The sequence below is a fragment of the Thalassophryne amazonica genome, chromosome 10 (genome assembly GCF_902500255.1).
Source record: "Thalassophryne amazonica chromosome 10, fThaAma1.1, whole genome shotgun sequence".
NCBI classification, from domain to species: Eukaryota; Metazoa; Chordata; class Actinopteri; order Batrachoidiformes; family Batrachoididae; genus Thalassophryne; species Thalassophryne amazonica.
Genome location: NC_047112.1, coordinates 70,964,827 through 70,992,688, shown reverse-complemented (window position 1 = coordinate 70,992,688; position 27,862 = coordinate 70,964,827). Strand labels below are relative to the sequence as shown.

Sequence of the window (27,862 nt, the reverse complement as noted above, 5' to 3'; positions counted from 1 at the left end):
TCTTTACTTTTTAGCTGAGAGACTAAAATGTGCTAGTTTGGAAAATATCCCTGTACTTGGACCATCATCACACAACTTCTATATTTCCAGACTAACAAATCCAGATGTATGGAGTCAGAGGCAATATTCAAACCGATATGTCAGCTCTGGTGTCTTCCCCCCCCCACCACCCGCCTCCTACACAGGATCCCTGGACCCTGTGAGTGCATTTATAAGACAGAGAAAGTGCAGAGGGCCTGGCAGCTCAGAGTGCATGTTTGAACAGGCCGTGGCTGACTCACACAGTGATGATGTGGCCAGAGGGACCCTGGCTACCATGCACACGTGTGCAGGCGCACACACATGCATACGCGCATGCTACACTGCCAGCACCACAGCAACACCAGGCTCTAATATAATAATATCCCCTCTGGTCTGGTTCGGGGGCATTAGAGGACTAGAGAGGCAGAGGGAAGGCCTGATTTGATCCCCTCCTGCCTGGAAACGTGGCTGAGCTGGGGGAGATTATTTTTTGGAATGCAACAGACATTTGTGAGATCCCCCTCCCCTTCCCTTGTTCCCCTCCCCCATCCGCCAGCTGCAGCTGCGCTCCTATTAGACCGTCCGACTTGGACAGGTATTTATTGCTCTCTTCATCGTACAGGTTGCCTCATGGTTGTGTGGTCCCTAGGGCAACCCCCCCCCCCCCCCCCCAAAAAAAGAGAATAAGCATGATACATAAACCTGCTCTCAGTCTCTCACCTACACTAGCCCACTTCCTTTAAATAAGTCTCTTTCTCTCGCTTGCTCGGTTATCTTTAGTAAAGCTGTGCAAACATACAAAAGAAAAAAAGGTGCTCGTCTATCTTTTCTTCGTACTCTTGTTGCTTCCTCGTCGGGGCTCCCTGCCATTCCTTTAACCTGCTGTTGGTTAAATGCTACTACCCGCGCCTTGTCACACAAGGACAGATTCTGAAAAACTGCACAAAGTTAACCAATTTCATTCATACAATCACCTCAACCTTTGGGTAGGAACTATACATATCGAACGTTAGGCTTCAGACAAACAGGTGACTTGGTTTGTTTCTTTTTTTTTGTTATCATCAAACATTCATACACAGCTTGTATCATTCATTCAGAAATATGACATCAAGCCTAAGAGGAAAAAACCCTGTTGGTATCCACATCTCAGCATTAAGAGGGAACCAACGGCTCTCACCACCTTCTGTATGTACATGTATACAAGTATAAAGTGTCAAGTACCCGAAGCAGTCAATTCAAAAAGAAACAATGACAAAAATATTAAGACAACTCAAAAGGGAAATCAAAAATGCAGAAATCATAAGGATGTAAGGGATAAGAACCGAAGTCTTCAAGCCAACACATAAGGTAGTGCTTAAAAAAAAAACCTCCACCTCTCATATTCCCGAGTCCTGCACGTGATGAGCCCCCTTTACGTGGATTCGACTCAACGTGATTTTTCTTTACAAAAAGACAAATAATAGATCCTTAAAATACATTGTTTTGTTGTTTTTTTTTTTAAAGAATGAGAGCAAACAACACTTCAATCAAACCCTTTCCGGCTTCTTTCTGGTGCGTTTTCCAGAGAAAAACTGTTGCATCAAAACCAAGTTTTTCTTTGCATATGCTGTATTGTGGCAATGTTGTTTCTATAGTAACTGTACATTTCAGACCTGCAAAAGAAGTTGTTTTCAGGGTTTGTCCTCATGTCACCTGTGCAGAAGCCCATCATTGCCGGACCGGCACCTTGCTTCGAGCTTAAGGGGCTGTGAGGATCAAACCCATGAAAATCTAAATAAACTGCATAGTTGCACGGTGTTTGTGTCTAGTTTACATTTGACGAACCACAAATGCAAATGTAGAAAAGAAAGAAACGGCCCCAGAAAGCGGACATCACGAGTACATGATTCAAAGCGTTCTTTTCTCTTTAACAGATAAACTGACTTAAGTGCTTGCAAGTCTACTCTATTTTCTAAAGTAAACGGAGAAAGAAATATAAAGATTAGATTTGTGTGACACCCTGATTTGGTTTATAGAGGAATAGTTAGTTTTGTGTTGTGTTTTGTTTGTTTGTTTTTTTTTTAGGTCTGCCTTTGCTTTGTCTTCTCCTCTCTGTTCACCAGCCTGTCTCACAGGCTGCGCAGAGTGACTGTGGTGTCCACCAATGTCCTTGATGTCCCTGCCGTCTCACGGCCCAGCCTCCCCCGCCAGCTCCTGCAGCTGGGGACTGTGTGCGGGGCCCCCGGCGACCTCTTCCACCTCCGTTGCTGAGGCTGCCTCCGAGTTCCGTTGTCCCCTGATGGTACAAAGCCCAGGACTGGTGTCAGGGCTGGGGCTCAGCAGACCCAGGGGGGCCTCGAGAAGCCCGGGCTCTCGCACCCGCGGTTTCCGCCCTCGACGGGACGGGATGCCGTTACAGCCATCCTTCTTGAGGTGGCGGTGTAGGTGGTCCGAGCGCACGAAAGTCTTAAAGCAGCTGGAGCACTGGTAGGGCCGCAGGCCCGTGTGAACGCGCATGTGGTTCTTCAGATCGTAGTTGTGAGCGAAAGCAGCTCCGCACTGCGTACACAGATAAGGCTTCTCTCCTGTGTGCTTCCGCATGTGAACCTTGAGCTTGTCCTGCCTGAGAGGGAGAAAGATAAAGAAGATCACAAGAGGAGAAAAACAAAACAAAACAAAAAACAATGAGAATATCAGCTTGTATTCATTTAAATGTACTCTGTGTCATCAAATACAAGTTCAGTTTACAGCCTGAGGTCGTAAACATAATCATTCAGACGTTGGGCCGGCAGGATCGACTGTGGTTACTTTGTTGGACCTGCCGGTAAACAGTCACCGTTTAGGTCTGGGTGCTGTGAAGAAGCAGCCATAAACATCTTTATCTCCGGACTCGCACACAAGTGAAGACTGACGAGAAAGCTCAATGTTCACTGTGTAAGGCAACATTTTTATGGTTTCTCAACCGACAACAAAAATAATTAGGTCCCACAGCTGCCTGTATGGTGGCTGACAGCGGCCACAACACTTCAAAATAAGACAATACTCGCAAATACAGGAAAAAAAAACTGTATCAATTCTACAATAGGTTAGTTCCATAAAAAATACCAGCAAAAACACAGAAGACATAAACAAATATAACCTGTAGTCCGTGCAACTATTTAATTTGAAGAAGCGTTTACTACAAATTCACACAGTGCACCCAAAGCACAAGGGCTGCAAACATAACAGAAGTATTAGCAAGACAAAAAGAGGTTTCTGCCTACAGGACGACCAGTCAGTCAGATCCGAGGATTATTTACTTTACTTCTGATTTTAAACTTAAACTGGCTATAATTTCAGATAATTTACTTTAACAGTCAAAGTCTGTTAACATCTTGCAGGCAGAAACCTCCATTTGTGTTGTTAGTACAGAGTACCCCAAAAAAAGTGTCACAAAATCATTTGATTCTAATTATTTATTTTTTGTTCCAGACATCAAGATATATGTGAGGAATTTCCTTTGATGTAGTATGAGACTGAACCAATGAGGATGTCGCTTACAATCGAGCCAAAAGGGAAACTGATGGAATTCTACTTTGAGACGAAATCGCTGGTGCAAACACGACAACATCAAAGTCACTTTGCAGTTAGAAAAACTCCAGACAGAAAGAAGTTTCAAACTGACAGAACTATTCACAGTGTTAACAAATACAGATCCGGCTCAACCACAGGAGCCGTGCACATAATGAGCACATCTGAGGTGAAATCCATAGATAAAATTCCCTGAGATATGATTCAAGATGACATATATGACAGATATTGGGATCCAAAAGTGTGGAGATTTCCTACGGCTTTATTTTTGTGGCACTTGTTTTTTGGACACCCTGTACTTCTGCTGTGTTGTGGAGTTTTATAAAGCATTTCTGTGTTTGTGTGTGTGGTCAATTTGCAGCAGATGTGTTATCAAATAAAATTGCTTCATGTGCTGTAGGTTACATTTGTATTCACTATGTCAGTCGTTCTCAATCCGGTGCCGCAGAACGAGCGGTTCCCCCTAAACATGGGTCTGCCCTGCCTCCACTGCGTATGCGTCATTTCAGATCACAGCAGGACGTCTGAGGCAGAAAGCCATCAAATGGATTAATGTGATTATTAACCATCAGATGACAAGGTAAAATCTCTTAAATAATTCCAAACGTCAGTTTTAAGCAGAAACGAGGTGATAATCAGAGAATCTCTACTGACGCTCTGAAATGACATATGTGCAGCAGCACGTCAGCGCTCTGATCACTCCGTCTTTTATGATGAAATAATGCTGAATTTATCAATCAATCAATCAATCAATTTTTTTTTTATATAGCGCCAAATCACAACAAACAGTTGCCCCAAGGCGCTTTATATTGTAAGGCAAGGCCATACAATAATTATGTAAAACCCCAACGGTCAAAACGACCCCCTGTGAGCAAGCACTTGGCTACAGTGGGAAGGAATAACTCCCTTTTAACAGGAAGAAACCATCAGCAGAACCAGGCTCAGGGAGGGGCAGTCTTCTGCTGGGACTGGTTGGGGCTGAGGGAGATTTATGTGGAAATGGTTGTTGTACAAAAGCTTCAGATATCTGTCGCTGAGACAGATGATGACCGGAGTGCAGTTTGAAGCAGAAACAAGGTGATAATCGGTGAACCGCGGCTGATGATGCATGCGCAGTGAAGGCAGGGTGGACTGATTTTGAGGGGGAACCGTTCGGTCTGTGACACTGGTCCTCAAGTACCACCTAATCTACACATTTTCCATCTCTCCCTGCACTGCCACAAGCTCGTTAGCTCATTCAGGTGTGTAAACAACACAGTACTAACATCCATCCATTTTCTATAGCCGCTTACTCCAATTAAGGACGCCAGTCTGTCACAACACCACATATAGACAAACAAACACAGTCACACCAGCACGCCCCTTACCAAAAAGTAGTATATGCAAGTATGTTTGAAGTATACTTCTAGTTTACTTTTTATATACTTATCAGTACTATTTTTTGGTAAGGGGCACACCCACAGACAATTTAAAGTGCTGACTACTAAAAGACACAAAAAATAATGAAGTGTGTGTGTACACGTGTTAACGCTCGCTTTCTGAACACTGCACAGCTTCTAATGCAAACAGATGCAGGCATACAGCTGACTGCAGGTCATTATAAGAACAATGATGATAATAATGATCGTGCACCCTTACACTGGTTCGCCAGTAACTATATGTGACATGGAGAATAGACGCGTGTGTTTTTGTATTTGTAACTGTTTTCTGCATTTGCTGGTGTTGTCTTAATATGGAATTGTTGGTCCCATTGGCCACTATATGCTTGTGTTTAAAAATTAAAGAAAGATAAGTTGTCTTAAACCATACTTTTTTTCTTTTTTTAAAACGACATTTACAATTTTGAATCCTCTTGATTCATCATCAGCCTGTTCAGTGGATTTTTATTTTATTTTTTAGCACTGTTGTCGTGTGTTACCTGTGCTGCTCCACAGCCTGTTCAGTGGATTTTTATTTTATTTTAGCGCTGTTGTCGTGCGTTGCCTGTGCTGCTCCACAGCCTGTCCAGTGGATTTTTATTTTATTTTTAGCACTGTTGTCGTGCGTTACCTGTGCTGCTCCACAGCCTGTTCAGTGGATTTTTATTTTATTTTTTAGCACTGTTGTCGTGCGTTACCTGTGCTGTTCCACAGCCTGTCCAGTGGATTTTTATTTTTTACCACTGTTGTCGTGTGTTACCTGTGCTGCTCCACAGCCTGTCCAGTGGATTTTTATTTTATTTTTTGGCACTGTTGTCGTGTGTTACCTGTGCTGCTCCACAGCCTGTTCAGTGGATTTTTGTTTTGTTTTTTGGCACTGTTGTCGTGCGTTACCTGTGCTGCTCCACAGCCTGTCCAGTGGATTTTTATTTTATTTTTTGGCACTGTTGTCGTGCGTTACCTGTGCTGCTCCACAGCCTGTCCAGTGGATTTTGATTTTTATTTTATTTTTTTTTAGCACTGTTGTCGTGTGTTACCTGTGCTGCTCCACAGCCTGTCCAGTGGATTTTTATTTTATTATTATTATTTTTTTTTATTTTTTTTTTTTAGCACTGTTGTCATGCGTTACCTGTGCTGCTCCACAGCCTGTCCAGTGGATTTTTATTTTATTTTTTACCACTGTTGTCGTGTGTTACCTGTGCTGCTCCACAGCCTGTCCAGTGGATTTTTATTTTATTATTATTATTTTTTTTTATTTTTTTTTTTTAGCACTGTTGTCGTGCGTTACCTGTGCTGCTCCACAGCCTGTCCAGTGGATTTTTATTTTATTTTTTAGCACTGTTGTCGTGCGTTACCTGTGCTGCTCCACAGCCTGTCCAGTGGATTTTTATTTTTATTTTATTTTTTTTTTAGCACTGTTGTCGTGCGTTACCTGTGCTGCTCCACAGCCTGTCTAGTGGATTTTTATTTTATTTTTTACCACTGTTGTCGTGTGTTACCTGTGCTGCTCCACAGCCTGTCCAGTGGATTTTTATTTTATTATTATTATTTTTTTTATTTTTTTTTTTTAGCACTGTTGTCGTGCGTTACCTGTGCTGCTCCACAGCCTGTCCAGTGGATTTTTATTTTATTTTTTAGCACTGTTGTCGTGCGTTACCTGTGCTGCTCCACAGCCTGTCCAGTGGATTTTTATTTTTATTTTATTTTTTTTTTGGCGCTGTTGTCGTGCGTTACCTGTGCTGCTCCACAGCCTGTCCAGTGGATTTTTATTTAGCGCTGTTGTCGTGCGTTACCTGTGCTGCTCCACAGCCTGTCTAGTGGATTTTTATTTTGTTTTAGCACTGTTGTCGTGCGTTGCCTGTGCTGCTCCACAGCCTGTCCAGTGGATTTTTATTTTTATTTTATTTTTTAGCACTGTTGTTGTGCGTTACCTGTGCTGCTCCACAGCCTGTCTAGTGGATTTTTATTTTGTTTTAGCACTGTTGTTGTGCGTTACCTGTGCTGCTCCACAGCCTGTCTAGTGGATTTTTATTTTGTTTTAGCACTGTTGTCGTGCGTTACCTGTGCTGCTCCACAGCCTGTCCAGTGGATTTTTATTTTGTTTTAGCACTGTTGTCGTGCGTTGCCTGTGCTGCTCCACAGCCTGTCCAGTGGATTTTTATTTTTATTTTATTTTTTAGCACTGTTGTCGTGCGTTACCTGTGCTGCTCCACAGCCTGTCTAGTGGATTTTTATTTTGTTTTAGCACTGTTGTCGTGCGTTGCCTGTGCTGCTCCACAGCCTGTCCTGTGGATTTTTATTTTTATTTTATTTTATTTTTTAGCACTGTTGTTGTGCGTTACCTGTGCTGCTCCACAGCCTGTCTAGTGGATTTTTATTTTATTTTAGCACTGTTGTCGTGCGTTACCTGTGCTGCTCCACAGCCTGTCTAGTGTCGGATTCCCTGTTTGGGAATCCGCTAGCTTAGCGTAGCTACTAGCTCTTAGCCGTTTTAGCATGGCGGCTTCTCCTGTCTCTCCCGTACTTTTCTGCTCTGGGTGTGAAATGTTTAGTTATTCCTCGGCCTCTTTTAGCAGTAACGGTACTTGTAATAAGTGCAGCTTATTCGTAGCTTTGGAGGCCAGGCTGGGCGAATTGGAGGCTCGGCTCCGCACCGTGGAAAATTCTACAGCTAGCCAGGCCCCTGTAGTCAGTGCGGACCAAGGTAGCTTAGCCGCCGTTAGTTCCCCCCTGGCAGACCCCGTGCAGTCGGGAAGGCAGGCTGACTGGGTGACTGTGAGGAGGAAGCGTAGCCCTAAACAGAAGCCCCGTGTACACCGTCAACCCGTTCACATCTCTAACCGTTTTTCCCCACTCGACGATACACTCGCCGAGGATCAAACTCTGGTTATTGGCGACTCTGTTTTGAGAAATGTGAAGTTAGCGACACCAGCAACCATTGTCAATTGTCTTCCGGGGGCCAGAGCAGGCGACATCGAAGGACATTTGAAATTGGTGGCTAAGGCTAAGCGTAAATTTGGTAAGATTGTAATTCACGTCAGCAGTAATGACACTCGGTTACGCCAATCGGAGGTCACTAAAATTAACATTGAATCGGTGTGTAACTTTGCAAAAACAATGTCGGACTCTGTTGTTTTCTCTGGGCCCCTCCCCAATCAGACCGGGAGTGACATGTTTAGCCGCATGTTCTCCTTGAATTGCTGGCTGTCTGAGTGGTGTCCAAAAAATGAGGTGGGCTTCACTGATAATTGGCAAAGCTTCTGGGGAAAACCTGGTCTTGTTAGGAGAGACGGCATCCATCCCACTTTAGAGGGAGCAGCTCTCATTTCTAGAAATCTGGCCAATTTTTTGGGATCCTCCAAACTGTGACTGTCTAGCGTTGGGACCAGGAGGCAGAGCTGTGGTCTTATACACCTCTCTGCAGCTTCTCTCCCCCTGCCATCCCCCTATTACCCCATCCCCGTAGAGACGGTGCCTGCTCCCAGACCACCAATAACTAGCAAAAATCTATTTAAGCATAAAAATTCAAAAAGAAAAAATAATATAGCACCTTCAATTGCACCACAGACTAAAACAGTTAAATGTGGTCTATTAAACATTATGTCTCTTTCTTCTAAGTCCCTGTTGGTAAATGATATAATAATTGATCAACGTATTGATTTATTCTGCCTAACAGAAACTTGGTTACAGCAGGATGAATATGTTAGTTTAAATGAGTCAACACCCCCGAGTCACACTAACTGTCAGAATGCTCGTAGCACGGGCCGGGGCGGAGGATTAGCAGCAATCTTCCATTCCAGCTTATTAATTAATCAAAAACCTAGACAGAGCTTTAATTCATTTGAAAGCTTGTCTCTTAGTCTTGTCCATCCAAATTGGAAGTCCCTAAAACCAGTTTTATTTGTTATTATCTATCGTCCACCTGGTCGTTACTGTGAGTTTCTCTGTGAATTTTCAGACCTTTTGTCTGACTTAGTGCTTAGCTCAGATAAGATAATTATAGTGGGCGATTTTAACATCCACACAGATGCTGAGAATGACAGCCTCAACACTGCATTTAATCTATTATTAGACTCTATCGGCTTTGCTCAAAAAGTAAATGAGTCCACCCACCACTTTAATCATATTTTAGATCTTGTTCTGACTTATGGTATGGAAATAGAAGACTTAACAGTATTCCCTGAAAACTCCCTTTTGTCTGATCATTTTTTAATAACATTTACATTTACCCTGATGGACTACCCTGCAGTGGGGAACAAGTTTCATTACACTAGAAGTCTTTCAGAAAGCGCTGTAACTAGGTTTAAGGATATGATTCCTTCTTTATGTTCTCTAATGTCATATACCAACACAGAGCAGAGTAGCTACCTAAACTTTGTAAGGGAGTTAGAGTATCTTGTCAATAGTTTTACATCCTCATTGAAGACAACTTTGGATGCTGTAGCTCCTCTGAAAAAGAGAGCTTTAAATCAGAAGTGTCTGACTCCGTGGTATAACTCACAAACTCGTAGCTTAAAGCTGATAACCCGTAAGTTGGAGAGGAAATGGCGTCTCACTAATTTAGAAGATCTTCACTTAGCCTGGAAAAAGAGTTTGTTGCTCTATAAGAAAGCCCTTCGTGAAGCTAGGACATCTTTCTACTCATCACTAATTGAAGAAAATAAGAACAACCCCAGGTTTCTTTTCAGCACTGTAGCCAGGCTGACAAAGAGTCAGAGCTCTATTGAGCTGAGTATTCCATTAACTTTAACTAGTAATGACTTCATGACTTTCTTTGCTAACAAAATTTTGACTATTAGAGAAAAAATTACTCATAACCATCCCAAAGATGTATCGTTATCTTTGGCTGCTTTCAGTGATGCCGGTATTTGGTTAGACTCTTTCTCTCCGATTGTTCTGTCTGAGTTATTTTCATTAGTTACTTCATCCAAACCATCAACATGCTTATTAGACCCCATTCCTGCCAGGCTGCTCAAGGAAGTCCTACCATTATTTAATGCTTCAATCTTAAATATGATCAATCTATCTTTGTTAGTTGGTTATGTACCACAGGCCTTTAAGGTGGCAGTAATTAAACCATTACTTAAAAAGCCATCACTTGACCCAGCTATCTTAGCTAATTATAGGCCAATCTCCAACCTTCCTTTTCTCTCAAAGATTCTTGAGAGGGTAGTTGTAAAACAGCTAACTGATCACCTGCAGAGGAATGGTCTATTTGAAGAGTTTCAGTCAGGTTTTAGAATTCATCATAGTACAGAAACAGCATTAGTGAAGGTTACAAATGATCTTCTTATGGCTTCGGACAGTGGACATATCTCTGTGCTTGTTCTGTTGGACCTCAGTGCTGCTTTTGATACTGTTGACCATAAAATTTTATTACAGAGATTAGAGCATGTCATAGGTATTAAAGGCATTGCGCTGCGGTGGTTTGAATCATATTTGTCTAATAGATTACAGTTTGTTCATGTAAATGGGGAATCTTCTTCACAGACTAAAGTTAATTATGGAGTTCCACAAGGTTCTGTGCTAGGACCAATTTTATTCACTTTATACATGCTTCCCTTGGGCAGTATTATTAGACGGTATTGCTTAAATTTTCATTGTTACGCAGATGATACCCAGCTTTATCTATCCATGAAGCCAGAGGATACGCACCAATTAGCTAAACTGCAGGATTGTCTTACAGACATAAAGACATGGATGACCTCTAATTTCCTGCTTTTAAACTCAGATAAAACTGAAGTTATTGTACTTGGCCCCACAAATCTTAGAAGCATGGTGTCTAACCAGATCGTTACTCTGGATGGCATTTCCCTGATCTCTAGTAATACTGTGAGAAATCTTGGAGTTATTTTTGATCAGGATATGTCATTCAAAGCGCATATTAAACAAATATGTAGGACTGCCTTTTTGCATTTACGCAATATCTCTAAAATCAGAAAGGTCTTGTCTCAGAGTGATGCTGAAAAACTAATTCATGCATTTATTTCCTCTAGGCTGGACTATTGTAATTCATTATTATCAGGTTGTCCTAAAAGTTCCCTAAAAAGCCTTCAGTTGGTTCAGAATGCTGCAGCTAGAGTACTGACGGGGACTAGCAGGAGAGAGCATATCTCACCCGTGTTGGCCTCCCTTCATTGGCTTCCTGTTAATGCTAGAATAGAATTTAAAATTCTTCTTCTTACTTATAAGGTTTTGAATAATCAGGTCCCATCTTATCTTAGGGACCTCGTAGTACCATATTACCCCATTAGAGCGCTTCGCTCTCAGACTGCGGGCTTACTTGTAGTTCCTAGGGTTTGTAAGAGTAGAATGGGAGGCAGAGCCTTCAGCTTTCAGGCTCCTCTCCTGTGGAACCAGCTCCCAATTCAGATCAGGGAGACAGATACCCTCTCTACTTTTAAGATTAGGCTTAAAACTTTCCTTTTCGCTAAGGCTTATAGTTAGGGCTGGATCGGGTGACCCTGGACCATCCCTTGGTTATGTTGCTTTAGACGTAGACTGTGTTTCATAATTATTGTATGGCCTTGCCTTGCAATGTGGAGCGCCTTGGGGCAACTGTTTGTTGTGATTTGGCGCTATACAAGAAAAAAGTTTATTGATTGATTGATCATCCAGGCAAACAATATCCTCATAAAGAACAGGTGGCAATTTTCATTCAAAGTGATTTAGATTCGGAGCAATAGGAAGACTTCACCAAATCACATCCATATCTCACATCATCACATCCTGGAACACTTTTAACTGTGATGACACACCACCCACCAAACTTTATCAGGCTGCCTTTGACCTTCAGATGACTGCATTCACTGCCTCCTTAAATAATCTAACCCGTCTGCACCCAGGACAGAGGGCTCCTCAACAAACACACACGGAGAGCACAACTCCATATCAGCACGTACACACACACACACACACACACACACACACACACACACACACACACACACACACACACACACACACACACACACACACACACACACACACACACACACACACACACACACACACACACAGCTTTAAGCTCAGTCTTTGTGTGGAATATGTAAAAATCTTTGTGATGTCATAATCAAGGATCTGAAGCGGTTTGTGGAATGAAAATGAAAACTAGAAACTTTATATTTTTTATGTTCCAGAACAGAACAGTTTATTTAAAATGATGGTAACTGGTTAATACCGTTATTTATTTCATTCTTGAAAAGGTTTCTGTTTACAATGAACCGCTGAGGACCTCAGACTCCATTAATGCACCACACCCAAACAGTTGGTGGTAGTAATGCACCGTGTTGGTTTGCAAACTGCCAATAAACACAACAGAAGAAGGAGACGATGACGACGACTTGGCAAGGTTCACTTACACCGTGTTTCACGCTGAGAAATGCAATGGGAGCAGACAAACATCCATGGACTTCTTTAAAAACACTGCATTTATTCAGGTCATTATTATGCTTTTTTGTTTTGGTGGATTAAATAGGATTTATTTTTGCTGTGAGCAGAACGCTGAACATACAGTACTTCAAATGGCAGAACCCTTACGGGAATATATTTCAACTTTAAAATAGCTTATTTTTCTTGTTGATGGGACAAAGCGCTGGAGTTCTCTGGTTCAGGCTGAGAAACACACCCGGAGCAGACAAACACTGAGGAACTGCATTTTTTCAGTAATTTCCACAACAGGAATTAAAGCATTTCCTATTTTCCTTTTAGACAGCTGAACTCTATGAATGGTCGTGTGAGGACTGGAGCTTTAGCTGCAATGGACAGCAGTGAGTTTGCTCAGGCTTCACTGCGACATGGAGCCGTCTTTTAAAAATACAAGAAACACACTGCTTCACTTAAAATACACACTAAGTCTATTTCAGGTGATCAGCGCCAACCCCGTTTCTCTTAAAAGGCTTTATTTTCCTCAGTGTCCCATTTTGAAAAGTTCTAGCTTCTGCTGCCTGCTACTGTATGCTCGCTCTATTGTCGTCTTCTCTGTTTTTCAGGGGATTGTTACAGCAGGTCTGGCATATACAGTGTTTTCAGTGTCCCACAGCTGACAAGGAACATTATTAACCAGTTCAGGAATGATATATTTTTTTTTGTTCTAACCAGTTTGGGAATGTCAATTTTGGGGTGGAACCCAAAACCGGAAATGTAAAAATACCGTTTCTGAAATACCGTCCAGAATTTTTTCCCAACTGGGTCGTTCTGTTCAGAACGACCCAGTTGGGAAAAAATTCTGGTTCAAAGCCCTGATCATAAGGTCACTTCTTCAAGCAGAAGAGATAAACTGATAGAAATTATTAAAACATTTCCAATCTGATCTCTTGAACTATTCCCACATGCAAGACTTAGCTCTCTATGGCAGCTCAAAGCCGTCATTATCTGCTCTTTCATTTGTGGTGTACACAGACAGGCAGCAGGAACCTCTGCCTCTGTCAAAATTGGCCAATAAATCAAATTTCGATTTTAATTACAATTCTGGCTTCCAATGAATATGAAAGTTAATTAAATTGAAATCAAACTATTGTTTTACTGCATTCTGTTTTTCCAATGAAGCTCTCTCATGTGTGATAAATCTAAGTGTGTGTGTGTGTGTGTGTGTGTGTGTGTGTTGGGTGTAAATACTGTTAGCAACAGTCTCTACTAGGTTAGTGAGTAAAGACCCAACTATTTCCTTTCTGAGCATTTTATTCAAAACATAATATGGCTTGCTGTGTGATTACTTGTACTAAGAAACCAGCTAAGAAGTCAGTACTCCAGTATTTCTGTTGAAATTGTATCCATCCATCCATCCATTTTCTTCCGCTTTATCCGGAGTCGGGTCGCGGGGGCAGCAGCTCAAGCAAAGCCGCCCAGACCTCCCGATCCACACACACCTCCTCCAGCTCCTCCGGGGGAACCCCAAGGCGTTCCCAAACCAGCCGAGAAATGTAATCCCTCCAGCGTGTCCTGGGTCTTCCCCGGGGCCTCCTCCCAGTGGGACGTGCCCGGAACACCTCTCCAGCGAGGCGTCCAGGGGACATCCGGAAAAGATGCCCGAGCCACCTCAACTAACTCCTTTCGACGTGGAGGAGCAGCGGCTCAACTCCGAGCTCCTCCCGAGTGACCGAGCTCCTCACCCTATCTCTAAGGGAGCGCCTAGCCACCCTGCGGAGGAAACTCATTTCGGCCGCTTGTACTCGCGATCTCGTTCTTTCGGTCATGAGCCAAATCTCATGACCATAGGTGAGGATCGGAACGTAGATCGATCGGTAAATCGAGAGCTTTGCCCCCCTACTCAGCTCTCTCTTCACCACGACGGTCCGATACAGCGACCGCATCACTGCAGATGCTGCACCGATCCGTCTATCGATCTCACGCGCCATCCGTCCCTCACTCGTGAACAAGACCCCGAGATACTTAAACTCTTCCACTTTTAGGCAAGGACACTCCACCGACAAACTCCTCCCCTTTTAGGCAAGGACACTCCACCGACCTGAAGAGGGCAAAGCACCTTTTTCCGGTCGAGAACCATGGCCTCGGATTTGGAGGTGCTGATTTTCATCCTGGACGCTTCACACTCGGCTGCAAACCGCCCCAGTGCACGCTGAAGGTCCTGATTTGACGAAGCCAACAAAACCACATCGTCCGCAAACAGCAGAGACAAGATTCTGTGGCTCCCAAACCAGACCCCCTCTACACCCTGGCTGCGCCTAGAAATTCTGTCCATAAAAATAATGAACAGAACCGGTGACAAAGGGCAGCCCTGGCGGAGGCCAACGTGCACTGGAAACAGGTTTGACTTACTACCGGCAATGCGAACCAAGCCCCTGCTGCGGTCGTACAGGGACCGGATAGCAAAGGACCCCCGACCCCGTACTCCCGGAGCACTCCCCACAGGGTGCGCCGAGGGACACGGTCGAATGCCTTCTCCAGATCCACAAAACACATGTGGACTGGTTGGGCAAACTCCCATGAACCCTCGAGCACCCGATGGAGCGTGTAGAGCTGGTCCAGTGTGCCGCGACCAGGACGAAAACCACACTGCTCCTCCTGAATCCGAGGTTCAACCATCGGTCAAATTCTCCTCTCCAGTACTCTGGAATAGACCTTACCGGGGAGGCTGAGGAGTGTGATCCCCCTATAGTTGGAACTCACCCTCCGGTAAACAGAGGGACCACCACCCCGGTCTGCCAATCCAGAGGCACTGTCCCCGATCGCCACGCGATGTTGCAGAGGCGTGTCAGCCAAGACAGCCCCACAACATCCAGAGACTTAAGGTACTCAGGACGGATTTCATCCACCCCAGGAGCCTTGCCACCGAGGAGCTTTCTAACCACCTCGGTGACTTCGGCCTGGGTAATGGATGAGTCCTCCTCCGAGTCCCCAGTCTCTGCTTCCTCTTCGGAAGACGTGACGATGGGATTGAGGAGATCCTCGAACTACTCCTTCCACCGCCCGACAACATCCCCAGTCAGGGACAACAGCTCCCCACCCGCACCGTAAACAGTGCTGGTGGAGAGCTGCTTCCCCCTCCTGAGGCGTCGGACGGTTTGCCAGAATCTCTTCGAAGCCGACCAATAGTCCTCCTCCATAACCTCCCCGAACTCCTCCCAGACCCGAGTTTTTGCCTCTGCGACCGCACGGGCTGCGGCACGCTTGGCCTGCCGGTACCTGTCAGCTGCCTCTGGGGTCCCACCTACCAACAAAGATATGTAGGACTCCTTCTTCAGCTTGATGGCATCCCTTACTTCCGGTGTCCACCACCGGGTTTGGGGATTGCCACCGCGACAGGCACCAGAGACCTTGCGACCACAGCTACGAGCAGCCGCATCGACAATGGAGGTGGAGAACATGGTCCACTCGGACTCCATGTCTCCAACCTCCCCCGGGATCTGGGAAAAGCTCTCCCGGAGGTGGGAGTTGAAGACCTCGCTGACAGAGGGTTCCGCCAGTCATTCCCAGCAGACCCTCACGATACATTTGGGCCTGCCAGGTCTTACCGGCTTCCTACCCTCCCAGCGGATCCAACTCACCACCAGGTGGTGATCAGTCGACAGCTCTGCCCCCTCTTCACTTGAGTGTCCGAGACACGTGGCCGAAGGTCAGATGATACGACTACAAAGTCGATCATCGACCTCCGGCTCAGGGTGTCCTGGTGCCACGTGCACTTATGGACACCCTTGTGCTCGAACATGGTGTTTGTGATGGACAAACTGTGACTAGCACAGAAGTCCAACAACTGAACACCACTCGGGTTCAGATCGGGGAAGCCGTGCTTCCCGATCACCCCCCTCCAGGTCTCACTGTCTCCGCCCACGTGGGCGTTGAAATCCCCCAGGAGAACAATGGAGTCCCCAGTCGGAGCGCTATCTAGTACCCCTCCCAGGGACTCCAGGACGGTCGGGTACTCTGCACTGCTGCTCGGCTCGTAGGCCGAGACAATGGTGAGAGACCTGTCCCCGACCCGAAGGCGTAGGGACGCGACCCTCTCGTTCACCGGAGTGAACTCCAACACTTGGCGACTGAGCTGGGGAGCAATAAGCAATGCGACCCCAGCTCGCCGCCTCTCCCCGTGGGCGACGCCAGAAAAATGAAGCGTCCAGCCCCTCTCCAGGAGTTGGGTACCAGAGCCCAAGCTGTGCGTGGAGGTGAGCCCGACTATCTCTAGTCGGTATCTCTCAACCTCCCACACAAGCTCAGGCTCCTTCCCCCCCAGCGAGGTGACATTCCACATCCCAACAGCCAGGGGCTGTGAGCATGGACCGGGCCGCCGGGCCACCCGCCCTCGACCGCCACCCAATCCTCTCTGCACCCGACCCCTATGGCCCCCTCTGCATGTGGTGAACCCACAGGAGGGCGGGCCCACGTCACTCTTTCGGGCTGAGCCTGGCCGGGCCCCATGGGCTAAGGCCCAACCACCAGGCGCACGCGTGCGAGCCCCAACCCCAGGCCTGGCTCCAGGGTGGGACCCCGGCTCCGCCATACCGGGTGACGTCACGGTCCTTGATCCTTGGTCCTGGTCATGGAGGTTCTGAACTGCCCTTAGTCTGACCCGTCACCTAGGACCTGTTTGCCTTGGGAGACCCTACAGGGAGCACAAAGCCCCCGACAACATAGCTCCTAGGATCATCCGGGTACGCAAACTCCCCCACCACGATAAGGTGGCAGCTAGAGGGGGAGATTGTACTATAATTTAATTTGTATGTTAGCAGCATTAGTGTTAAATAGCAGTTATCAATACCATGGTGATGTCAGCTTCACTGACGTTGCCACAGTTACTGAAGCAATGTGTCAGTCACAGTTTTTACTACCCGTACCCAAATCATCCATTATGAAACCAGCACCCAGTCTGCAAAGATATATGCTAATCAAACACGCATTAGCCTTAGCATGTTAGCCTTAGCTTGGCTGGCGGTGTGTTTGGGCTTCATTCATGATGCTAGTCTTGCCAATACTCCATGTCTTTACCCATTTATGGGTTGGCTTGGTTAAATAAATGCAGAATGTTTTAAAAATATTGAGATTTTTGCCCTAACTGAGCAGTTCTTGCCCCAGATCAGTTGGTAGAGGCTTAAAAAATAATGACAGCACTTACAGTTTGCATTAAATGTATCACAAAAGTATAAATTAGCATCAATCAAAATAAACACAAGCGGGTAGACACAGCGTGCACACGTACACAACACATAAGCCAAAACCTTGGAGCTAAGTGGTACACTGACAGAGGTGAATTATTTAAAGGACTGGACTGATTTATTACTGTGTGAGGCGCCCTCTTAACCCCGATCAAATCAGATTAAGATTACAATACCCCCCCACCTACTGCCGGACAAATTTAGCTGGCAGGTAAATTCACTTTGGTCTTCTCTACCTGCTACGCCAGCAAAGGCTCTGGTTATTTCAGGCCCACTGCATCTTCTTCCAGCTCAAGACTCCTGATTAATTCATTAAAGGAGTGATTTCAAGGAAAAGCCACCACTCTTCAATAAAGGAAAAACCGGCGTGCTGGCCAAGCCGCTTGCTGCATGGCCACATTTATCTGAACTGCACGTGGCAGAATTCATTAAAGAGGTACAGGAGTGACACAGCAAGGCATGGCGGGGGCGATGGGCGAGTAGCTAATCAACATAACCACAGATCAAAAGTTCAAATATCTGCACACATAGCGGCGTCCAGGGCCTGTAATCACCCTCTGTGTCAGAACACAGCACTTTATAGCAAGATAACGTGACCACAGCGCAGCCGTCTTTTATGGGACCCTCGTGTTAAAAATAATTCCAGGACTTTGCCACGAAGGCTAAAGGAGAGTAAAAATCCAGCCACACATTTTGAGCAGCATTTGGCGGCAGTTCACTCACACTGCTAAACCTTACAAAACTACAAAATGTCTGGTTGCTGTGGTCGAAGCTGCGCAGTGAAACTACGATGGAGATCAACAGTGAGTTGGACCGCGCTGCCGCCTTAATGCAAAGCTAAGTTGGTTAGTGCTAATACTACTTCTCTTGGCTTAGCGGGGTCTCCCACCACCGCACTGTGTGACTACAGTGCCAAGACTATTAGCTGAACATGTGACATGGGGAAGGCGGCCTATTAAATGAGCTTACCTGGTAAAGCGCACTTTGCAGATGGCGCATTCGTAGGGTTTCTCTCCCGTGTGTGTTCGGATGTGGCGCGGTAGCTTGCCTGCTCCTTGAATGACCTTGGAGCATATGGGACACTTCTGGAAGGCTTTAGATCGCATCTTCCTCTCTCCTCCTCCTCCTCCTCCAACGCTTCTGTCTCCAACCCCTTTCTCTCCCGCCGCTCCTCCCCTGTCTTGGCCTGTACTGCCCCGCGACAACCAGAGCGGTGACAATCCCTGTGTCACAGCGATGGAAACTGCATCCTCCTGCTGCGTGCTGTTAAAATAATTCAAGTAAAATTCCACGTCGGGATCGTCTCCATCCCTGTGCTCCTCCCCTGCCGTTGTGTGCTCCTTCTGTCTCTCTAAGGAGTTCATCATCTGCTGCAAGAGGGCACTGGCTGACCCCCTCTCCCTTGTCGAAACCGATCTTTTGCTCTCCTCCGTTTTATTCTCCAGCCCCTGCCTGGACTCAGCAGGGACATAAAAGTGCCCATTTTGGGATGCAGAGTAGTACGATAACCCATAACGTCCTCCGTTTCCATGTACTGGCTCCTCTTCCTCCTCATCGTCCTCATCTTCTTCTTCTGGCTCTCGCATGGGGGCCTGAGCCAAGGCGAGGGCCAGAGGGGAGTAGTACTCACTGGGAGCACCAGGGACCCCGTTGCTGGCGGGCCCGCTGTTGCCATTGTTAAAGTGCAGGTGTGTGGGGAGGTCCCTGAGCTCTGGCGTGCTGCAGCTGCTGCTCCAGTGCGCCCCCCTCTGGAAGTACTCCAGGTACTCCCGCGCCCGCATCCGATTTCCCTGCTCCCTGCCTCCTCTGCCTTTACCTTCTCCTTCATCGTCATCTCTTCGCTCACTGCCCGCCTGACAAAAGAGAAGGAGCAAAGACAATGAGTGTCAGAAGAAATAAGAGCTAGCACGCTTGTGAGCACAGAAAAGGAGTCACGTAAGGACAGACAGACGTAAGGAAGGAAAGCAGAAAAACAAAATGTGTTTTAATAAATATTAGGGGCGCACGTCTCTGCCTTACAAAACAGGAACGATTCGACTCGATGATCTAAGATGCAAACTGATACAATTTGTTCAATGTAGACATTTATTTTCCATCATTAATTAGAATAAGCCGGAATTGGAATTGCTTACCTCCAAATACATATTTCATGAAAAACCAGGGAGCTTCTTCAGGTTTTTGCAACTGTGCTGCAGCCATTTTTCACCACTGGGGGCAGCAGCACTCATCAGAAAGCACCAGTTGTCGTTAGTGTAGCATATTATCACATAGCATGACAATACTAACCAATTGTGAACTGAATGTACAGTTCAAACAGATGTATTTATTAGTTCTACCAACTATCTATATCTGATGATGCTGGTTTTTTTTTAGGCGTAGTTAAATGTTCCTGTGACCAATCTTATAAGAGTGCTGTGCTGACCTTTGAACTTTTCTGAGCGTTTGAAGACATGGAAGTGCTTAATTAAACCATGATGGTAAAATCGATACACAGACTGGTTCCTTTGATCTATTCAGGGGTCGGTGTATCGGTGTTGTTGTGTCTATGACTTTGAAATGGTATCTGTGAATTGTTCCACCCTTAATAAGTATAATGGAGTGGTTACAGTTACAGTATCTGTAACACTAAATCTTGTGGCTATTCTTACGGCAGCCGCCATAATTGATGTTCTGTGACTCAGTATGCTTTGCTAGCTCCTCGTTAGTAGTGTGTTAAGTTTCTCTGCAGGTCATGCGGGAGACAGGGGTTTGATTATTTGACAGAAGGTTTTTTTTAATTCCCTCCATATCAACCAACATTTTTGTTTCAGTTATTCTTTGAGTTTATGTATCTCTGTAAGACTTGGGTTATTTGAGCTAGTAAGGTTAAGGTTAGGATGTCACACCACACCTAACTGCTGCAGGTAGAAACATCAGCAGCAAATTAAAAGCCAGCTGCAGTGTTAAGTTTATTAACACAAATGGTCACAATATATTTTATGCACGAACAACAATTTTTTTGGGTCAACTTGGGTGACCTTGACTAGGGATGGGTATTGATAAGATTTTATCGATATCGATGCCATTATCGATTCTGCTTATCGATCCGATTCCTTATCGATTCCCTTTTCGATACCTCGTGAATTTTGTACTAAAAGTAGGCTTTACAGGTTTTCTATGTATTTCCTTGAGTCTTAAAGTAAATAAATATGAAATTAGTCACTGTATCCTTGATCTCTGGACATAAATAAAAATAAACAAAATGGTGTTTTGCTTTGAAGTTATTAATTCAGAATGAATTCTATCGTTCTATCTTGACTTGTCAGAGAGCCGCGCAACGTTTGGAGCTGTGTGAACAGAACGGAGGACGATTCTCGTTTCTTTCTCGCAACGAGACAGGAGTCCCAGTTAGTAACTTTAATCCGCACAAAAGTGAATCACAACTCATATTCAGGGATGAAAGTGGTGAAAAACAAAAAAAGCTGAAACCCAAAATTACCCCCAACACCACCTGCACGAAAATGTTTCAAATCTAGAAGCTCTGAAATGCTATCTGGGACTATTCCAGACGATAAACTGGAGTATCCATTTAGGTGAGAAAAAAAAAAAAAAAAAAATACAACTTTCCTTATTCAGATTCATTCCAGTAGTATTCTGCTCTTACTAGGATGCAGCAGTTTTCTAGTTTGGCAGATAGTTCTGGAGGAAATCACTGAAGAAATTAACAAACTGAAAATATGGTTTGACTGAAACAAACTGTCATTAAACTTAAATAAGACAGGGATGAAATGGAGGTGTGAGAGTCACTAGGTGTTCACAGGAAACATGTATTTCTGTATGTATTTATTTATGCACGTTCATTGTTAGTTGTTATTATATATTTTCTGTTGTGTTTCTATTCGGGTTTTTTTGTCTCTTTCTCTAAAACTGTACATAATAATCATTAGATTATTAATATATAAGCAAAAATAAATTTAAGGAATATTACCATTTGAAAACAAATGCACCCGAACGTGACGACGGTGCAATGGCTAAATGCTAACTTTTAACATTGAAAATGCCATAGACATGCTAACGCGTTAGCATCGCTCCCGTTTTTGTTATAAAATACATCTATCAACTGTTTCAGAAGACCATAACAGGTCGGTTTCACACAGAAAATGTAAATAATACTCAGACGTATGCTCTTTAGGGTTTTAGCGGGGGAAAATTAAGCGAAAGAAAGAAATAAACGAAGCAATTGATCGAAGCATTGCTTCAATCTGCGAACCACTGCTTCGATTGGTTCAAGGTTCAAAGCAAAGCCGCGCTGCAGAAAAGCTGATTAAGGACCCGCTGCAGGGTCTGTAATCAATGTAGAGAAATGATCATTTTCCTGACAAACACCCGCCAAAACAACGGCCACTCTGAAGGACCGATAACAGAATCGTTAAGCACAAAGCTTATTGATGTCGGTGGATCGAATCATTCCTTAACGATACCCGAAAGGAACCGGTTCTCGATACCCATCCCTAACCTTGACTGAACTTTTGAAGGCCAAAATCGAATGCCTAGGTCGATCAGAAAGCATCTCCCTAAGAGGAGCAATATGAGCTAAACTGGAGGTTTCTATGGTGAGTTGTTATGAAGTTGTGGCAGATTATACGATTTTCACTTTTTGCGTGACCTTGACCTTGAAACTTGAGCTATGACCTTGAAAAATGAACTCACTCTATTCTAAGATTATCTGAACCGTATGTCCAAATTGTATGACGATAGATGCAGAGCCGTGCCCGTGAGACTATTAACTAACCAACAAACAAACAAATGAACACAGGCGACCACATGACCTCCGTCCAGCTTCGTTGGTAGCGGTGCTAATATAACAGAGCCTTTGTTGTCATTGTACATATACATACATAGAATGAAATTTGTCCTCTGCATTTAACTCATCTTAATTATAGCTAGACACAATAACAGTGTGCCTGCTCGTATACTGTAACAAAAACTACTGCTTGAACTACAGCCTGAACATCTGGCACTTTTTTGCACTAAAGACAACATTTTTTGTCAAACTCAAGCTGAGGTTTCACGTTTTTCTTTTAACAATGTTTTGCTCGGTGCTGCTCTACCAAAAAACTGCGACTGATGAAACAGCATACATTATTGCGTGTTTCTCCAATCACAGCCACACTTTTTTCAGGCTAGTCCACTCTAGGATTATTATTAATTTAGTATTACCTTTGTTACGTTGTCTGATTGTATATTTTGACTTTTGCCGGACCTCAATGGAAACAAGTGTTTTCACTTTCTTGTGCTATCCGTGTATTTTAATGGGCAATTACACATGTATGTTGTGCATTATTATCACTTTACCGAGGCGTTGCTAGGCCGGTATCATAGATTTACGTCGATGCTACCTGGCTATACCCGCTCACTGTGCGTAAACAAATGATGTCATATCGCGCGCAGCCCAAGAACTGTCCGCAGAGGAAAACATAAAAAGGCGAGAAGTGTGTGTGTTGGTCCCAATATGGATATTCCAGATGATTTTCTCATGGATAGTACGAAAATGAACAGCAGCCAAAGCAGCCAGCTTGATGAGGATGCACTGTCGAATTCGGAGAGCGTGTGCCAGCCAACATGACAAAAGTTAAAGTGAGCCAACTTGTTATGTATGCGTTACGTGTTGTGTATCTCAGTTAAGTGATAATAATGCAAATAACATGCTGTTGTCATGTGGTATGTATTTTCAGAGGCCCGATGTTCATGCCGTCACCCGCAATGACAGATATTCGAATAATATCATTTTGGGCGACTGGCCATGGACGTCGGGCCTCTGGAAATGCATACCACACGACAAAAGCATATTATTATATTATTATTAAATAAATTCATTCAAATAATCAATAGGAGATTGACACAGTTCCATACTCTACTTTTAATGGTTTATTTGTGACAGTCAAGTCTCTCATTTGTCTGAAGCCAACTGGCTGTAAAAGTGATGATGTGGTTGTATGATGTTAGATGTAAGTGCTACATAGGCTCTGAGGCCCGTTGGAGGAGCCTCTACGACTCCTGGATGGGACACCAGTCCAACACAGGATGATTCCCCACCAAAAATCAGTATCCATTTACAGCTGGTTGGACTGAGATCATGTAGATTAAGTGTCTTGTCCAAGGATAAAGACAGGTAAAATGAGCAGAATTCAAACCCAGGTCTACATTTTGGCAGGCCAGTGCTTTATCCACCCAGTTACCTGCTTCATAGAATTATACTGCCTGGGGTAACTTAGTAATCATATACTTATATTTTGTTTTGATTGTGGTGTGGAGATTTATTTTCACCTAGAGATTAAAGATCATAATTTAAAATTATTGTCTGAAGAAGCCTAATTTATTTAGATTTTAATTTGTTGTCATAAATCAATAAAAAAAGATGTAAAAAAACAAGTTAGGTGTCTACAAACTCATGAGTGTTACAATTTGAAACCCTGTAAACTGAAACACCCGGAGCCTCATGATGCTTGTTTGGCATCACGGTGAGGACTGTCCAGGTGGAATGTAACGGTGCAGTCTGTGGTCCCAAGGACAACCTGCATCCTCTTGGATGTTCGTGGAATGCGCTTGGAGGTCAGTGATAGCTCAGCATTACATATTCAGAAGCGGCACACGTGTGCACGGCTCCAGCTGATTATGATGAAGAGCAGCTGTGATGTGTCGCTCCTGCAGCTGGTGAAGGAGCACGCTGTCCTTTCATGCACAGTATCGCCTCAGTGTGATTAAGTGTTCAACTAACCCCAAGGCTAACAGTGTGTATTTAGCATAGTTAGAGAGACTGAAAAAGCATATGATGTAATCTTGACTACGCTGACAATTTAATGAAAGGTGGATGAAAGGGCCAGACACCTCATTCCTTAAGTGGCTGGACACAGAGAACTGGATTTAGTGTGGATCAGAAGTATTCCAGTTCCACAACACACCAACTTAGCATGAAGTATATGTTTGATGGTATGTAGTAGATTGCCATAAATTCTAGAGGGGTAACAGTTCACCGTTATGAAGCTGGAATTGATTTTAAAATAAAAGATACACCGATTCCAGAGCAGATCTAAATGTACTGTGAAGTGGTTGGTGGCTTGATTTTAACATTATAAATCGAATGAGTTAAACTGTTTGAAAGTCTTATAAAAGTTCAAAGGTCAGTTCAGGCTAGTCTGCTCTAGAATTGCATTTACAAGTAGTATTGCAAAAATTACTACATTGTAAATGTAGTAATTACTACATTGTAAATGTAGTAATTTTTCTTGTAGCTCTTTGAGTGCCCACTTGAGGCTGGCCCCACATACAGAGCTCTAGACGGGTCACAGGAACGTTAACCTGGTGGGTCTGCAGCAGCGGCGGCTGCACCCTCTTCACTTTGCGAGGTAGAAACCAAATCAACACGTCCCATAGTGTTCGGCAGTACAACAGGTAAATGTACTTGTTTGAACTTCATGATTAGTTCACAGTTTGTCAATGCTGTCACACGGGTTTCAGAATGGGAACGCTATGCTATGCTATGCAAACAAACACTGGTTTTTTGTTCTGGGCTTTCTTGCTTCTGTATGTGATGCTGCCTTCAGTGGTGAACAAAAGGCAAACATTCTGCAGCACAGTAGTAAAACACTGAAAACGATCCTTGGACTTTTATGAAATATGCATATGAAGTTAAGCAATGCCACTTTTGGCTTATTCTGGCAAGGGTGGTGGCCAAGTGCTTAGTGCACTTGGTTTCAGTGTGGAAGGTTCCCGGTTCAAACCCCACCCCTACCACATTCCAGCATGTCATGTGGAGTTACGCCAGGAAGGGCACCCGGGCTTACTTACAAAAAAGGATTGTATCGGACTGCACTGTAACATAACAAATCAGATGGATTTGTAATAAAAAAAAATGTCTTTCCTGAATTGCAGTGTAACCCAGGTATTTAAATATGTATTGTTTGGTTTTATGCCTAATAATGTTTTTAATTTCTAAACGGCTGCTTTTGAAGTCAAACATAATGGCAGAGCAGATCACATCTCATCTTTGCACGTCACATTTAGCTCTATGATGGTGGAGTACCGGCGGGGAGAGCACTTTGGTGTCCAGCAGGTGTGTGCAGACGTCCTGGACCGGTGAGATTTCCAGGAGTTGTGCGGCGGCGAGGATGTCGGCCACACTGCTGTGGCTGACGGTCAGAGTGGCCGTGTAGGCAAAGTCCAGCAGCGCTCCCAGAGCCTCTGCTGCTACGAAGTCGATGGTGTAGACGTTCTGTTGGTCGGCGGCTGCCCCCGAGGTGAAGAGCTTATGGAAGTAGGAGCTGCAGGAGGCCAGAACGGACCGGTGAGCTGGAAACTCCCGGTCCTGAGTGACCAGCAGGACGTCACACAGCAGGCCGCTGAGCCGCTGCTTGTTCAGGCTGCCCAGGATGTCCGCACTGTGCTCGGGGAAGGGGATCCCCACGGGACCTTCCTCTGCCTCTCCGGGCCCTCCTCTCCCTCCGTCACTCGCACTGCTTGCTGTCCCTCTGAGCCGCCTTCCGCCTCTCCCACCGGCTCCTGACGACATCTTCCACCAACCCGCCGCCGAGCCGCCGAGCACAACCCCCACCCGTGTATCCGTCCTGCCGTCTGTCCGTCTGCCTGTCTGCAGAAGAGTTGGATAGAGATGGAGGGCACAGAAAGAGAAGGGCGCAATCGATTAAGACACAGTTCCTGACGTTTTTTTTGTTGGTTTGATTAAAGAGACAGAAATAGTTTAATTGGTTTACCACAATACAGAAGATCAGAATACATGGAGGGAAAAAAAATGACCAAAATATAAATCAAAATAAGTGTGTTAGTGTTGCGTTAAAGACAAAGACAGGGCAGAAAAAACAATTAAAACAGAGTCTGAAATGACCAAATTAATTACAACCACAAAGCACATGGTGGCATGTGAATTATTTTCTGGTTGTCAGCTATAAAATGAGGAACTGGCAGAATCCTGATATGCTTTCAATGCAAAATAAGGCAGCTGACATGGCAAAGAAGCCAAATGATCTGTGCTCTAATTCTAAAATACAAAGTATTTAAGATGCTAAGTCTGATAATCAGTCTCAGAAAGGATGAAAAGTTCTGACAAACACACAGACTGAGATGACACGTTTCATGCAGCGTCTGACCACAAGACATGAGAATTTTACAGGTCTCACTGGATTTACATTGATTTTTTTTGAAAAAAATTACTTCTGTGATCTCAGTTCAGATTTTCACTGTCGCAAACAATAAGCATTAACAATCACACATTCATGGGCCTTAAAAAATATTTAACTGCAATATGTCTGTTGAACTGTGCGTTAATGTCAAGTGGCAACACTCGAGCCTGAATTTTGGCCCTGAAGTGGAAGTAATTTTTCTTGTAGTTCTTCGAGTGACCATACATACTGGCCCCACATACAGAGCACTTTCCCATAGAACTTCATGTTAAAATGTCCAACTTTAGAGCAGAAATAAACGTGTTTACAGCCTGGTACAAAAACAGTTTTGGTCTCTATGGATAGTTTCTGTCTCCATGACTGTGAATTTTTTCTAACTCCTTAGTTTGAGATGTTTTAAGGCATAAAGGTCTGTATAGTTGTGGGTGTGGCTGCTTTGAGTGACAGCTGTTGAGTAAGCCGTTATGAGAACCACTGCACTGTCCCCCAACATACGATTTAATAAACACCCAACCCGAGCTTAGCGTGTTAGCTGGAGGTTCTGACTCTGAGAGAAGGGCGTGTCCAGGCTTCTTTGGTCAAACACACACACACACATATATATATATATATATATATATATATATATATATATATATATATATTCATTCTATGGTTAATGGACAGTCAGGTTCACAAGTATTTGGGCAGTGACCGTTTTTGTATTTTTGTCATTGTACACCACCACAGCGGAGTTGAAATGTAACATTTAAGATATAACTGCAATGTAGATGTTCAACTTTAATTCAAGGTCAGGTCTGGGAGGATGTGATGGTGTTGTGCTTCAGTTCCTGGAAGGCAACCACCAAGGAAGATCCATCACCACCCTTTCGAAAGTAACAATCTATCTGCCATAGCCAGGTGAAATGTGGGCATCCGTTTGGCCTTCTCCAGCCACTGATGTCCTCCACACTAAAGCACCTGCATGCTGAATCACACACACAAGAAATGCACCAAAATTTCATACTTGACAGCCTCTCAGAATGCAACTGATAATCCTCATCTGCTTGTTTGACTCAAAGTCAAAATCCAGATGATGATGCATGGGGTT

General features: G+C 44.4%; 1 protein-coding gene across 1 annotated transcript in view; it reads right to left on the bottom strand.

Moving 5' to 3' along the window:
- Window positions 1-1,079: 1,079 nt before the first annotated feature.
- Window positions 1,080-27,862, bottom strand: part of zbtb7a (zinc finger and BTB domain containing 7a) — a 64,083-nt gene continuing 37,300 nt past the window's right edge. Inside the window, exons 2-4 of the mRNA XM_034180233.1 lie at window positions 25,659-26,222; window positions 18,566-19,449; window positions 1,080-2,623 (exon numbers count right to left, since the gene is read on the bottom strand). Coding sequence (XP_034036124.1) covers window positions 2,188-2,623; window positions 18,566-19,449; window positions 25,659-26,144 — 1,806 coding nt within the window. The 5' untranslated portion in view covers window positions 26,145-26,222 and the 3' untranslated portion in view covers window positions 1,080-2,187. The remainder of the gene's footprint in view (window positions 2,624-18,565; window positions 19,450-25,658; window positions 26,223-27,862) is intronic.